The sequence below is a fragment of the Montipora capricornis genome, chromosome 11 (genome assembly GCF_036669925.1).
Source record: "Montipora capricornis isolate CH-2021 chromosome 11, ASM3666992v2, whole genome shotgun sequence".
In the NCBI taxonomy this organism is placed as follows: Eukaryota; Metazoa; Cnidaria; class Anthozoa; order Scleractinia; family Acroporidae; genus Montipora; species Montipora capricornis.
In genome coordinates, this window is record NC_090893.1 from 36,975,313 (window position 1) to 36,990,312 (window position 15,000).

Consider the following 15,000-nt stretch of genomic DNA (forward strand, 5'->3'; position numbering starts at 1 on the left):
GTCAAGAGCCTACATTACTGAAGAACCTGGTGTAGAGGATGACGATCAGCTTGATGTGTTATCTTTCTCGTCGATCTCTCCCTTACGCATGGCCGAGCTCTAGCGTCATACTCTTGCAGATCCCATTATGCAAAAAGTGGCTCATTTCATTGCAAATGGCTGGCCGTCAAAGCTCAAGAGTGTAACCCCAGATGTTAAAGTCTACTTCCCTATAAGAGATGAGCTGATTGTTGACAATGGAGTGATTCTGAAAGGCTTCAGAGTTGTGGTTCCAAATTCCTTCCCCAAAGAATACATTCAGCTTCTCCACAAAGGGCATCCAGGAACAGATGCTACCAAGAGAAGAGCAAAGGATATGTTGTACTGGCCCTCCATGATGCTGGAAATTGATTGTATGATAGCCTCGTGTCAGCATTGCAACAGTGCAAAACCACACCAGCAGGAGCCACTTTTGGTCCACCCTGTTCCGGTGCTTTTGTGTTCCCTTGTCAGTGCTGATATATTTGATTGGCAATCAACGCAATACTTAATTCTGATTGACTCATATTCCGGCTGGTTCGAGATGAATTCTATCCACGATTTTTCTGCCAAAACTGTTATTCAGAAGATGAAGCGCCACCTTTCTGTTCATTGAATTCCATGAAAGTTGCTTTCCGACAAAGGCCCACAATTTTCCAGTAGAGAATTTAGAAGCTTTGCCGAAGAATGGAATTTCCATCATTTCACCAGTAGCCCTCTCTTCCCACAGTCCAATGGCCTGGTTGAGAATGCAGTGAAGCAAGCCAAGAACCTGCTTGACAAATGCAAGAAGGATGGTTTAGATCCTCTGCTTGGCTTCTTAATCTCAAGAATGTTTCACGAGATCAAGTTCTTGGTCTCCCTGTGCAGCGTTGATGTCCCTTCTCCCGGTTGCTAAGAAGCTCCTTGCCCCCAGGGCCCTCAGCAACATACATGTTTTCTACCACCTCAAATCCAAGCGAATGCAGCAAAAGGCCTCTTACGATCGTGGCGCCAAACCTCTTCCACCTCTCAATCCTAAGCAGGTTGTGAGACTTCAGAGCAGCAAAAGCTATGAGAAAGTTGGTATTGAGAAACAACCCACTGCAGACCCGCCGTCCCAGATTGTGAATGTTGGAGACAGAGAGAGAGAGAGAGAGAGAGAGTTCCGCAGAAACTGCAGACATCTTCAGGCTGTTCCAGAACGTGCTCCTGCTCCTCCTGAAGCAACGAATTAGAATGTTCCCGCTTTTCCTGCAGCAGCCAGCCAGAGCGCTTCTCCTTTCTCCTCTGTTGAGTCTCACCCGTGACACCTGCCAAGTCTCCACGGCCTCGTCATTCTTCTGTAAGGTCCCCCTGTCAAGCCCGAGACTCCAGTTAAATCTCTATCATAAACGCCTACGGAAAATGTTTCTGCTTCCAGTTGCCCCTCGCGTCCCAATGCTCAAAGACCACTTGTTGTCACTAGGTCTGGACGGATCTCAAGACCAAATACCAGAAATCACTATTTTGTTACTTGATTGAAGAAACTCGTGTAAGTTCTATTCTTGGACCGGATTAGATTTTAACTACTAGGATTGATGAACTACGAATTACTTTTAGTGTAATTAGTTTCGTTCGTTTTCTTTCAGCGTGCGCTTATTTATTAACTTCGTTCGGCCAGTCTGTATTGATTTGTTTTACGAAGGGGGATGTAGAATATGTGTGAACCTCATGTAGGAATGTTTGTCATGAATCATGTATTGTTTTCTATTCGTATAAATCAGGTAGCCATGCGTGGTCTCAAATCCCTATTCCACTTTGGATCCAATAAACTAATGTGTTCTCTCAAGTGTTCTTTCTTCCTCTGAATCGACGCTTACAACATCGGCTGAAGTGACCGTCCACCCACGTTTGTCAGCCACAAGGTCAAACAACACCTGGAACCGAGCGACGTCAAGCCGTCTATTTTCAACCAACAATCCCTTGTTTATCAATTTAAATGTGACCTGTGTGATGGAAGTTATGTTGGTTACATGCGGCGGCATTTGCATCAATGCGTAGACGAGCTTTCGACGTCTTCCTCTATTGGAAAACATTTCCGTGTGAAACATTCTTATATGTGCCCAATGATCTTACCAAGAATTTTACCATCTTAAAAAAGTGCAAGAACAAGTTTGACTATCATTTATTTATTTATTTATTTATTTATTTATTTATTAATGAACTGAAGTCTCAATGTTTAGTCAGACTTAATTCGTGCAAAATTCTTCAAATCATTTTTAACTATGTTAGTCTTGCATGTTTTTTAAAACCCCTTTTTCACATTTTCATACTTTACATACATTTACATCTTTGCTTTACATTTAAACTTATGCTATTAAAAAATTATCTTCACTTTTGGCTTGATAATGACAGAAGTGCGGTGGAAACGTCACTCGCTGTTACCGTTGGTTTTTACTTCAAATTGCTTTCAAACACCTTTGCTTGTAGGCACCTATTATTTCCTATAAGAAAGGGAAAATCCTTAAAGGATCTGCTCGTAAGGGCAAAACTATAAAGGGTTCTATACATGTTTTCACACAGGAAGGGAATCCCTGTGGCCTGTCACCCCTTACGTTACTTATCTTAAAAACATATATTTCGCGCAACCTCGTTCCCAGGGTCTCTTTGTCTTTGCCTTCTCAACGACAATGGAGACCCAGGGAACAAGGACAATATTTCACGTACTTGTACTTGTATTTATTTAACTCTAAAATTTCCCTACTCTTAACCTCAATTACCCAAAAAGGTAACAAAAATATTGATGCCTATTACCCTGATGAACTGAGCAGATCTTGAAAAGCCCCTTGGTGTTGAAGTTGGAGCTGTGAATACGAGCAAAGGCTTTCCACTTGGTCAGTTCATAATTGCTCTTTGGCGTTTGCAAAGAGATTCTAATTCGCGGATTTGACTTGTTGCTGCAGTCCTGTGCAACACAGCGACAAGCTGGCATATTTGCCAATTTTTTTTTTTTACAAACGATGAGTAGGTGCAACGGGATACTTTTCCAAATGTGGCTGTCACTTCGCCTCAAAGCTCTTTGATGATGTCACGGACTCCCTGGGATCTTAATGGGACAACTAGTGGCCGTCGCTCGTTCACGAAAAGCATGCATCGAAAAAGCGCACTTCCATTTGGAATTTGGAACTCAAATTTTGCGGTCGTAAATATTGGCCTTCAAAGGTCACGAAAAGCAAAAAACAAGAAAAAGTCAAAATTTCGTCTCAGTAGCATTTTAATTATACAAATTTCTCAAGAGTAAGTTTACTGAGAATGTACTTGAAATTCCCGGAATTCCTAATACCAACTTTTTCTAATACCTGAAAGTCGTAAAGTTCCCTTTTAAAATGCACCCATTGTGCCAGAGATATGGAAAACATTAAATGAGCGGGAATTAATCAAATAGTGTCCAGAGCTTGATAGAAGGTGTCTTAGGTATTGCGAGGATTATTGTTTAGGGCCTCTTCGTATGAGCCCGGCTGTCTTGGTTTCCGAGATGTTGCTTAGCCTCTAAATCCCTTGTAAAAGCTTCGATGTGTTCGTATGAGAAGGCGGGCTGAAAATTTTGCCATATGAACACTTCATCCCGGTTACCGGGAGGAAAATAGTACAATACATTTTCGTTATAAAACGGAAATTACCAAGTTTTCACTTCTCGTTATGATATAATGATATATATAATGAAGCTTAGATTAGTTTCATTTAATAGTTAACGTAAAGTCAAAATTAATTTGAGGTTGCTTAGACCATAGTTATTAGAGGGGACTGGTTTGGAAGCTCGGTAAACATGAAAGGAGCAAACAAAGATGCCAAGGTCCACGGCCATGCACGATCTTTTGTTTTAGGCTCATACACTATGCATGAATTATGTAACCAACACGTTTCTATTGGTTAGTTCCTCAGTGCGGAGTAAACAACTATTGTGTTTTATGCACGGTCAAGGCCAAAAAAGAGAACAAAAACCTTCAACAACCAGTCCCCTCAATTAACTGCTTAAACAAAGAAAATCGAGAAATTCTCGCCACGCTTCGCGGCTTGTTCGTTACATTTCACACCTGAATGGTCGAGTCCCAAATTTTTCATCTCGGAAAGCGGGCTTAAAGTCGCCATATGAACAGAAACCAATTTTATCTCGGTAATCGATCCATCTCGGTCAAACGGGATCATGTGAAGAGCCCCACAATTGTATGATGACATTGTCAACTCGGCGTGAATATGCAAGTATCAGTCCACTGGTCAATTTACAATGATTCGACCAAAGTTATTATCAACAAAAGGAGTAAAGCAGATGCTACATGGTACTTTGTTTGGTGAGTGTATAAGTCACATTCTTAATTTTCCCAAACAAAAAAAGGCAAAAGTAAAGTCATCCGAGGTAGGGTCACAGATTACCAAGTATGTTGCTATGTTTTTATCTCTGTTCAATTTAAGGAAACCTTGCATTCAGAAAGCCAGTAATTGCTACAAGTGTACTTTCTGGTCGAGGTGACGATACAGTAGATGGAAACCTCGGGACTACGATGTCGTATCTGTATTGGTGGCAAGTTGACTTGGGGAGGATGGTGCCAGTGAAAGAAGTGTACTGCTACTTGGATTCCAGTTATCATCCTAATCCCGTGGTCAGAGTGGGTAAGGTGGCTAAAAACATAGATTTTTACTTTCTTGTGTTCTCAGCTGACAAGGAAAAGAAGTACATACATTTGCACTTTCATGAAAGATTCAATTGCTTGTTTTCTTGTAAACCATGGTGATTTTTATTACATAAAGTAATTTTCTTGGTAGAATTAAACCATTCTCCTTTTATTTATTTTTATTTCTTTTTTCTGAGGGAAACATGGAACTTAATTTTAAATTAAAAAAACAAAATTCAAAGATGTGCACCCATGCAGTTGTTCAAAGGCCGGATAGCTTTGTCCAGTGTATGCTTGTCCAAATGTGACAAAATATCAAGATTGCCAATTTCATGTGTCAACTATACATTTATAAATCAAGTTTCCTATATTCATATCAAATTGTCAGATGTTTATGTCAAACGGTATACTTATACATCACGTTTTTTTGAAGATTCATATCAAGTTCCCAGATATTCATGTCAAAACATTTTCCCTTACCAATGCATCTATGCCTATATCGAGCCGACTTTTTCATATTTGGAAAAATTAAGAAAGCCTGGTGCTGAGCATTTCAAAAAGGAAGAGGGAGCGTGAGAACCAGCCGTACAATAAACAACATGGCGGCCATGAATCTCTTCAAGAGTTCTTCGTAAGCTGATCAAGATTGCATGTCTGTGTTCACAATGTAACGCAGAGCAGAGTAGTACGAAGAAACGTTACGAGTATCAACGACGTATCGTCGAAACACGTCTTCACCAGGTGGATCTCAGTTATGACATTGAGCAGGTGATGAAAGCCCTCAAGACAAATCTTGGTGTCCTGCCATAACCTCCAGGAAAGTGACATCGAGAACAGTACAGCGGGTTCAAACGGCTTTTTTATAGCCCACACTTTTCAGTCTTTAGCTGCGATTTGGATGATGGAGTATTGTAGGTATGAATGTGTGATGTTTTAGTAAATACTTTCACAATATTGATTGACCTTTATGAGGGCTCACTCTGTTTTTGCACATTAAACATTAATTTGCTCACGACTTCATAATATAGGAAAGTAACAGGCAGAATTTTTGCTTTGACAAATAAAGGGATGGCATGTTCTCTTCGAACGGGAAAATAGATTAAGCCCAGCACTCGCTTTTGAAGAACCAAGATTTTGTTTAAATAAGCATTGGACGCAATCACCGCTATAGTTTTACTTATTTTTATGATAACAGAATCAACATGGCTTTTCCATGACAAATTTTGATCGATTAAAACACCTAGGTATTTGATATAACTTTTTTGCTGTAAACTGACTCTTTTGCTTGTTTCACAATCTAAAATACTTATTTAGAAATTCTGTTTTTTATATATGATTTAAACCAATCATTTATCAATCCCAGGAAACCGTAAAAGTTCAATTTATCGAGTAATATTTCATCATTGACCGTATCGAATGCCTTTTTTAGGTCAATGAAAACACCGCACGAGAAGTAACATTTATCCATATTTCTTTGGTTATTTAATAATTCATTTATTCCTTTCCATATCTTTTGCATATTATTTATATTTTCCCGAAGAAATCAAAGTAATATTGTTTTTTACTCAAACAAATAAGATTAGTAATTTTATTTCTATATTACTTTATTTTATTTTATTTTATTTTATTTTATTGTATTTTATTCTATTATATTATGTTTTTATTGCGTCTTTCAACTTAGTTATTTTCGATGAAATGGTATATGAAATGAATCATATATGAACTGCGGATATGAAATAAAGTAAAGCTATGATCTTCGCAGTTAATGAGCGCAATTTTTGCAATTGCGTAGAGAAGCCTGAAAAATTCAGCACTTCAACGGGGTTTGAACCCGTGATCTCGCGATTCCGGTGCGACGCTCTAACCAACTGAGCTATGAAGCCACTGACGTTGGGAGCTGGTCATTTTTGGGTTCTAATGGTCCCGTGAGGAATGAATCAATATGAAATGGTATATTAAATGAATCACATATGAACTGTGGATATGAAATCAAGTAAAGCTATGATCTTCGCAGTTATGAGCGCAATTTGGTTAGAGCTCGAACCGGAATTGCGAGGTCACAGGTTCAACCCGGTTGAAGTCCTGAATTTTTCAGTCTTCTCTACGCAATTGCAAAAATTGCGCTCATAACTGCGAAGATCATAGCTTTACTTGATTAGTTATTTTCACGGGTATCCTCCAAAGGACTGGAAGAGTTCTGGAGTAACTCCAGTTTTCAAACGTTGACCCAGCAAATTACAGGCCTATCTCTGTGCTTTCTGTAATAGCTAAACTTTTTGATAAAGCCATTTTCAATTTGACATATAAATATGAGTTAGAGAATTAAGCTACTTTCGAAATATTAGTCTGGCTTTAGACCCGTGCACTCTATCCTTACTGCTCTTATTGACATGAAAGACAATTGGTATCTTATTAACATCGATGATGGCTTAACAAATGCCATTCTTTTTATTGATTTGAAAAGGCATTTGATACTATACGTATTGACCATGAGATCCTTTTGTCAAAATTGGAGCTGTATGGGTATAAAGGTGCAGGTCTTAATTTTTTTCAAGAAGTGACCTCTCAGATAGAACTCAGGTTACAGTTAAAAACGACGTATATTCTCAAAAGAGTTACGTTGTGGGGTGCCTCCAGGCTCTATCCTTGGCCCTCTGCTATTCCTATTATACATGAATGACCTCGACCTAAAACTTCCTATTCGATGTGAGGATGTATGCCGATGAAACTAATCTCACTCCAAAAACCCTAAAGAGTTGATTTCATCCCTCTCTCAGGATCCAAGCAATCTGAAACAATGGCTAGACTCTAACCGTCTAAGTCTTTAGTTAATGGCCGCAAGACCAAGCGTCTGTTTACAGGGACAAGACATAAAATCTCTCTGCTCCCACGTGAACCTCACATCTGCCTTGATGGGCATTCAGTTATTGGAAGAGTCAATGCGTAGAAATGCCTAGGCATTCAGGGGGATGAAATACTCTGTTGGGAGGCTCATATCTCTGAAGTCGTCGGTAAATTTGCTGAAGTACTTGTCGCCCAAAGGAGGCTAAAACCGATGTTTCCCCAAAGTACCCTAGTGACGATCTATAAGTCACTAATTCTATCCCATATTGATTATTGCAACGCTGTGTGGTCCTGCATCGGTAATGGTTGAGCCAAAAACTAGAGAAGTTACAAATAGGGAAGCACGCACGGGGTCTGATTGGGATGTCAGATCTGCACAGATTCATTGTGCCCCGAAATGGAAAAGCCTCGCTAACAGACGTGAAAACGATATTTCAAATCTTTAATATTCAATCAGTAAGTAACCTTGTACCCGAATACCTGCGTCTGAAAAATTTGCCAGCGTAAATACCATTCACACACATAATCTTCGGGGCGCCCAACATAACCTGTTTATTCCGCAGCCAAATGCTGATTCCCTCAAAAAGAGTTTCCGTTATAGGGGCGCAGTAAAGCCTGGTTTCCATATGATCTGCAACGGTCTGCGATCAGTCTGGGACACGATCGCCGACAGGTCTGCGCCACGTCGCAGACATATGCAAACATTTGTCCCTGTAGTCTGAGGCGATCTGGGGCGATCTATGGCACACGGTCTGGATGATCGGGAAAGTTGAATCTAGTTCTACTTTCCTGACCATTACGACGCTTCCGACTAAGACAATTTTTAATGGAAACGCGTGTCTGAGATAATTTGTGTCCTATCGGCGGCACACTATGGTTCCCCTTGAAACACGTCCAGTCAGACTTGAAGTAAGTGGGCGCCTTTTTCTCCTCACTTCGCTGAGGATTAGTGGTACGCTTGTCTGCGATCGCTTCAGATTTAACTGGAAACATTTACCTGCGGTGTTTACGATCATCTGCAATAAGACCGACGCAGACAGCTTCCGATAGTCACAAACAGTTACAGATCATGTGGAAATCAGGATTAACATGGAACAGTCTCTCAGCTGAGGCTAAGCAAGTCTCACTACTTCAAATAGTTTTATTCCGCTATTGCAAATTAGAAAATACTTTTATAGTACTTAATATAAGATATTGCAACGATGATTTTAGGTACTCCTGGGCATTATATTTGTTTGTTACATTAAATGCACACGGCTCTTGAGAGGACCTCTTTTTAGTGAAAAGGGTTCCACGGTTAAATAAAGTTTTGTTATTGTTGCTGTTGTATCGGCAATCTGCACTTTGGAATCTCCACGGAGCATTCAGAGAGGGTATGTAGCTCGCATAAACCGATATTTCCGGGTTACTTGGACGTTCTTCAAGAACCCTATACCGTCGTGGCAATTTCCTATTTGGGAGTCGAAGACAAAATTTCTCTAATCATGTCATCCAACGCGGCATCTGCTATACTGCTATACTGTGCTCGTTGTCCGTTTCCTGATTGTTATGGCTGTACAGGCTTTCCAGTCGCGACAAGATTTGTCTTAAGGCGTTTATCAGCTGCTCAATGTCATTACTGAGAGTGAGAGTCACCTGGTGAAGACGTGTTTCGATGACTGGGTGCATTGATATGTTACTACATTGTAAAAGTTTCTTTGTACTGCTCTACTCTACTCTTCGCGACAAGAACTTAGCTTGGTCATCATCGCGGGGTACATTGTGAACAAAGACAAGATCAGTTTTCGAAGACCTCTTCTGCGTTCAGAATGAAGAGATTCGTGGCCACCATATGTTGTTTATTGTACAGTTGATTCTCAGACTCCCGCTTCCTTTTTGAAATGCTCGGCACCAGTTTTTCTTGATTTGAAAAAATGTTAACGTTAACTTGATATGAATTTTTTTAATGAAAAATGAAAAAGTCGGCTTGATATAGGCATAGTTGCATTGGTAAAGGAAAGTTGTTTTGACATGAATATATGGCAACTTGACATCAATATGAAAAACTTGATTTATAGAGATATCATTTGACATAAATCATTTGTCAATTTGATATGAATATGAGAAACTTGATTTATAAATGTATAGTCAACACATGAAATTGGCAATCCTGATATTTTATGACATTCGGACAAGCATACCGGTGGATAAGTCACTATCTAACAGTTTCAGTCTGTGCAATAATTTCAGTATCTTGTCCTGTAACCATGAATATGCACACCCTAAGAACATCTAAGTAAGGGTGTGTACGAAAACCTTGGAAGCGTTTAACGTAAGGCCCATTAGGCCAGAGCTTATCCTGGTTTCTGTAGCATGAAGCGACTAGGAGTATTTGTACTCCCCCATCCCCCCACCCCCCCCCCCTTCCGCCTTGGTTGGGATGCTAGTCCATCGCAGGGCTACCCCACCATTAAATTTGCCAGTACCCATTTATACACCTGGGTGGACTTAGGCACCATGAGAGTAAAGTGTCTTGCCCAAGAACACAACACAATGTCCCTGGCCAGGACCCGAAGCCGGGCCACTCACTCCGGAGTCGAGCTCCCTACCCATGAGGCTACAGCACCTACCACCGTTCAAAGTGAACTATATTTTATATTTTGGATAGTGTCGTATCCACTGGATAGAGTTATACAGCAATTGAGCAATTGGGGTCTGATCTACCGAACAAAATAACTGGGTAAAACTATGTTTACTTGGCTTTTTTTTTTTGCTTTTTTTTGGCTCTTTTTCAGCGAATAACTCAGAGCTGAGAATCGGACAGTATTTTACCTTTTAATCATCTGAGTAACGTTTTAATTTTCAAATGATAGCTGAGAATTTTGTAGTTACTGTCAGCTTATAAAAATATAAAATAAAATTTGTCTTAGCATCTTGTGGATATCATTCACAAATAAGCTGGCTGTTAGTGGCATTAACCTTTACATAAGGTTGCTATGTGTTTCAAAGCTTGCATTACTTAAGCTTACAGCTACATAGTTATCCAGACTCATTTTAAAACAAGTTAAAGTGCTTTATCACCATTTTTTTCGAAATTCAAGGTTTGGCAATAGCGAATGGGAACTGAATTTTATTCCCTTTCACTTGGTTTTAATTTGCATTAAGTTGTTTGGTGTTGAAGTTAATTAATGGTTATCGATACCTACCTTGTGTTTTAACCTCAATTTTCATCTGAATTTTTGAACATCTTTCAACAAGTGGGATGTGTGGGGGAGACAACTAGGCCCACTATATAGTGATGACCTTTCTTGTTTTCTAGATTGCGGGTGTAATCAGTATCTTTGATGTTTATTTTGTAGGAATGCGACAAAATTGTATGGTTGGTTAATTCCAGAGATAATAAAAATAAGTAGGCATTTATGTAGCGCCTTTATCCAATGTCCAAAGGCGCTTTACAACAAGAAAAATCAAAATTAAAAACAGTAACAGTTATAAGAAATGCTGGTAAAAACTAGACCCAAGAAAAAAAAAACATGTCAGTAGTAAGACCTAGTAACTATACTTGAACAAATAAGTCCTAACCTTAGGGATTAACTTTATATCTAGTGGCAAAACTTATTCCATAATTTAGGAGCTGCAACGGAAAAAGCTCTACCACCATAACTCTTGAGATTGTACCGCGAAACATTTAAAACATAATTATCAGATGATCGAAGCCTGCGAGTAGCAATAAAAAGCTCAAGCGTATCACACATACATTTATACAGGGGAGCTAAACCATTGAGAGCTTTATAAGTTAGGAGCAATTTATCCTGTAAACTATACGCTTCTCAATCGGTAGCCAATGAAGCTGACGTAACTGGGTCGTATTTACGACCACCAACAACCAACCGAGCAGGACAATTCTGAAGGTGAGACCAATAAGTAGCGAATTACAGTGGTCCAAGTAACAAACGCGTGAATTAGAGTCTAAATATTCCATAGAGACAACTATCGCGTAATTCTAGCAATATTCCTAATGTGAAAAAAAGCAGCCTTACAAATGGCAGCGACGTGAGACTAAAGTGTCATGTCATCGAAGACGGTTCCCAAATTTCTCGCGGATGAAGTAGGTACCACATGCTCATTGCCAACAAGTAAAAGATCAAGCTGTGGGTGAGGGCGGTGTCGCGGTCCAATGACTAGCACCTCCATTTTACTGTTATTAGGCATAAGCTTATTAGATAGCATCCACTTATTTATATCACTAATGCAGGCCTCAATGCAGGAAAGAGCAGAAAGTTTGTCAACCATCGAAGATGACTCAAATTTGGGTGTCGTGTCGTCTGCACAGAAGTGAAAACACATCTCGTGAAATCTAACTTTGTCCCCCAACGGTGACGTGTACAGTTAAAAGTATACCATCTTCACTGTCAATACAACCACTGACTGCCTTCGCGATACTAAGTTATGGGAAGTGAGATTTTGTCACCGCCTTCCGCTCTAAAGCAATCGAAACAGAAAACAAAAAAGACACAGCAACAAAACTCAGAAAAGAAATAACTCTCCTTTCCAAGACATGATCATATAAACTTGTAAGAGAAAAACCTCCCAATTCGTTTGTGACGCGAAACAGATTTGTTACTGAAATTGCCGCAGAAGGATCCCCTGCAACCGTTGAAGCGCTGTCAACCAAGGCCGAAGCAACGTGGGACATCTTTATGACCATTCCTGTTTGCATGTAGTCTTCGGTAGTCTGGTGGGATTTCCACCACACATGCCTAGCTACATTTTCTGGGGAAACACTTATGAGAGACATAGTTATCGAACACCCGCTACGGAAGCGGTGCACAGTTTCGCCATTATGTATTCTGAGTGTAGCCAAGTGGAGGGATAGACAATTAGCAATCGCAGAGCCGATGAATGGTTTGTTCGATGCGCCGCCTTTCGTGTTGGTGGAACGGAAGAGATAGCAGTCTTTAAGGAAGAGGTCCGGCCCAGCTGGTGGGATGACCCTCCCAATCGCAGCAAACAACTTCGCGATGGCAATGCTTAAGACCTTTCAGTTTGTCCGCAAAAGAAAAGAGGGGCTTGATCTAGAATAAGATGGGAAAAAAAGGGAATGACGAGCTATGCGAAGGTAGACCCCAAACAAAAAGAGCATAGGAAAAGAAAAGGGAGGGCAACACCCGCCAGCCTGGCCGGACCAGGAACCCGTCCTGAGACAGGTTATAGGGAGAGGTTAAGAATTCCCTTCTGGTACGGCAAGGAGTGAGAGAGGAAATAAGTCCGACTACAAATAATAATAATAATAATAATAAGAAGAAGAAGAAGAAGAAGAAGAAGAAGAAGAAGAAGAAGAAGAAGAAGAAGAGGAAGAAGAAGAAGAAGAAGAAGAAGAAGAAGAAGAAGAAGAAGAAACGAAAAATAAACGGGACTATATGAGTTTAATGAAACACATTTAAATAACGCCACGTATTAACCAAATCTGGGTATAACACTCCTAATTTTGTTTACGGTGGCCGGAACTGCCCCTAGATTGAGAGTTACAAGACCTTGCAAAGTGGCCTCGCTTGCCACAGGAGAAGCACACAGAGCGCTGGCGACGTGGATACGGATAAAATCATGGCCTTTCACCTCTAGGCAGTTATTGGGGCAGTGGTCGCTTGAGAACCTTTTGAATTTCCTTGGCTATCGTCACCTCTTCTTTATCCCCTACCAATTTGAGAAGGAACGACTAAAATGAGTGATCAAGCAACAGAGGCCGGGTTTACCGCAGGACAGTACTAAATCTGGACGCTCTTTCGTCTAATTTTGTCCCTGGCGACGTCGACCAATTGCTAAAGAGCTGCGAAGGCGATAAATTCCTGATGGTTGTGCCAAATGCTGACTTAGAAGAGACAAAGCGGAATCAACAGATCCAGCGTCGTGTAACTGGCGGACAGCCGCAAGCTCTTTTTTTTTTTTTTTAAGGAGGCTAAGTCGTCTCCAGCGTTCTCCTGAAGGAAGGCAAGAAAGTGAAAAATTACACGAGCGAAAGCGCCAATAATTCTCTTTCAAACAATAAACAACTGAACACGACTGAACTCTTCTTCAGGCCAAACAGGTTACCCCATTCCTTGTAAAGTTAACACACCACCAACTCTCTCTCAGGTCGAACACACAACCAAACTCTTTTTCAGGTCGAACGTACGACCAAACTCTTTCTCAGGTGGAAAGCAGGACCAAACTCTTTTTCCGGTCGAACAGAGGACCAGACTCTTTTTCAGGTCACACCCACGACCAAACTGTTTCTCAGGTGGAACACACGACCAAACTCTTTCTTAGGTCGGACACACGACCAAACTATTTCTGAGGTCGAACACACGAAGGGGGCAAAGAGCGGGGCGACACCACAGAGGGACACATAAATGGCAAGACTTGGCAAAGCACGCGGTAGACAGGTTAACTAAGGACCTGGGCCATGAGAGTGAAAAACATAACCTCGCCAACCTGAACTTGGGCAGCCGCAGCGCCCAGTGGCGCTTGAGGTTGTTGTGCTTGGGCTTGAAGTTGTTGTTCTTGAGCTTGAACCTATTGGTCCTGTACTAACGGCTGTCCTTGTCCTGGGCGCTGAACTTGTATACGGTTAGCCAAAGCTTCAGCATTAGGTTCCGCGGGAACGGCCATAATGAAGTGCTGCGGCCTCGGCGACGAGAGACTCAAAGTTCAAAGCAAAAAATTCCCCACTGGACCAGAACGGCGTAACTTGGCGAAAGAGACCGAAAACCAGAGAAGGTTTGCATAAATAGGCAAATGAGTTCCCTGGGGACTTGAATAGCATTGTCTCCTAAACCCTGAGGTGTTACAAGGATACCGACGTTGCGGGCAGGCTAAATCCGTGGATATTTTGACAGTGAAAATGCAAATAGGTTTTAAGACTGAGCCTTGATGAACAACACAAAAAGATCTCCACTGGTGGACTTTCCATCCCGAACCATCAAAAACTGCTTTTCATTACTGAAGTTCTTTTCCCTTAATTCCGAAAGGACGTGACAATTGCTACAAAAGAATAGAATGATCAACGGTATCAAAGGCTGCAAATAGATCTTACAAAACAGTGCGGATAACAGACCGGCGACTATCAATAGCTCGCAGGATATCATTTTGAATTCTAAGCAAAGTTGTTTTAGTACTATGCAATTTCTTGTATGCAGACTGGAAAACTTCACTTAGATCATTATTTAAAATATAGCTGGTTAACTGATGAGCAGCAGCCTTTTCAATTAATTTGGAAGTAAACATTAGATTCGAAACCGGTCGAAAATTACTAATAATCTGAAAGTCAGAATTCAACTTCTTCAATAAAGGGATCAACAGCGCTTCCAATTGAACATCCACAACAGTTCCTGTCTCAAACGAAAGATTGATCATTTTAGTAATCACGGGCACAAGGTCAGGAAGGCAGAATCTTAGCATACACCCAGGAACTGGATCCAAAGCACACTACTTTATAGAACCAGTCTTGATAAGATGTTTCACTTCTTCAACCGAAACCTCTTCAAAGATG

The 15,000-nt window shown here is 40.7% G+C and overlaps 1 protein-coding gene across 8 annotated transcripts in view; it reads left to right on the top strand.

The window, feature by feature from the left end:
- LOC138024479 (uncharacterized) overlaps nt 1-15,000 on the top strand; it is a 161,465-nt gene that overhangs the window by 97,960 nt on the left and 48,505 nt on the right. For all 8 annotated transcript variants that reach the window (XR_011127017.1, XR_011127018.1, XM_068871688.1 and 5 more), the window contains one exon: nt 4,450-4,647. Coding sequence is in view for 6 of the 8 variants with exons in the window: in XM_068871688.1 (XP_068727789.1) it covers nt 4,450-4,647 (198 nt within the window). In the remaining 2 variants the exon portion in view is untranslated. The remainder of the gene's footprint in view (nt 1-4,449; nt 4,648-15,000) is intronic.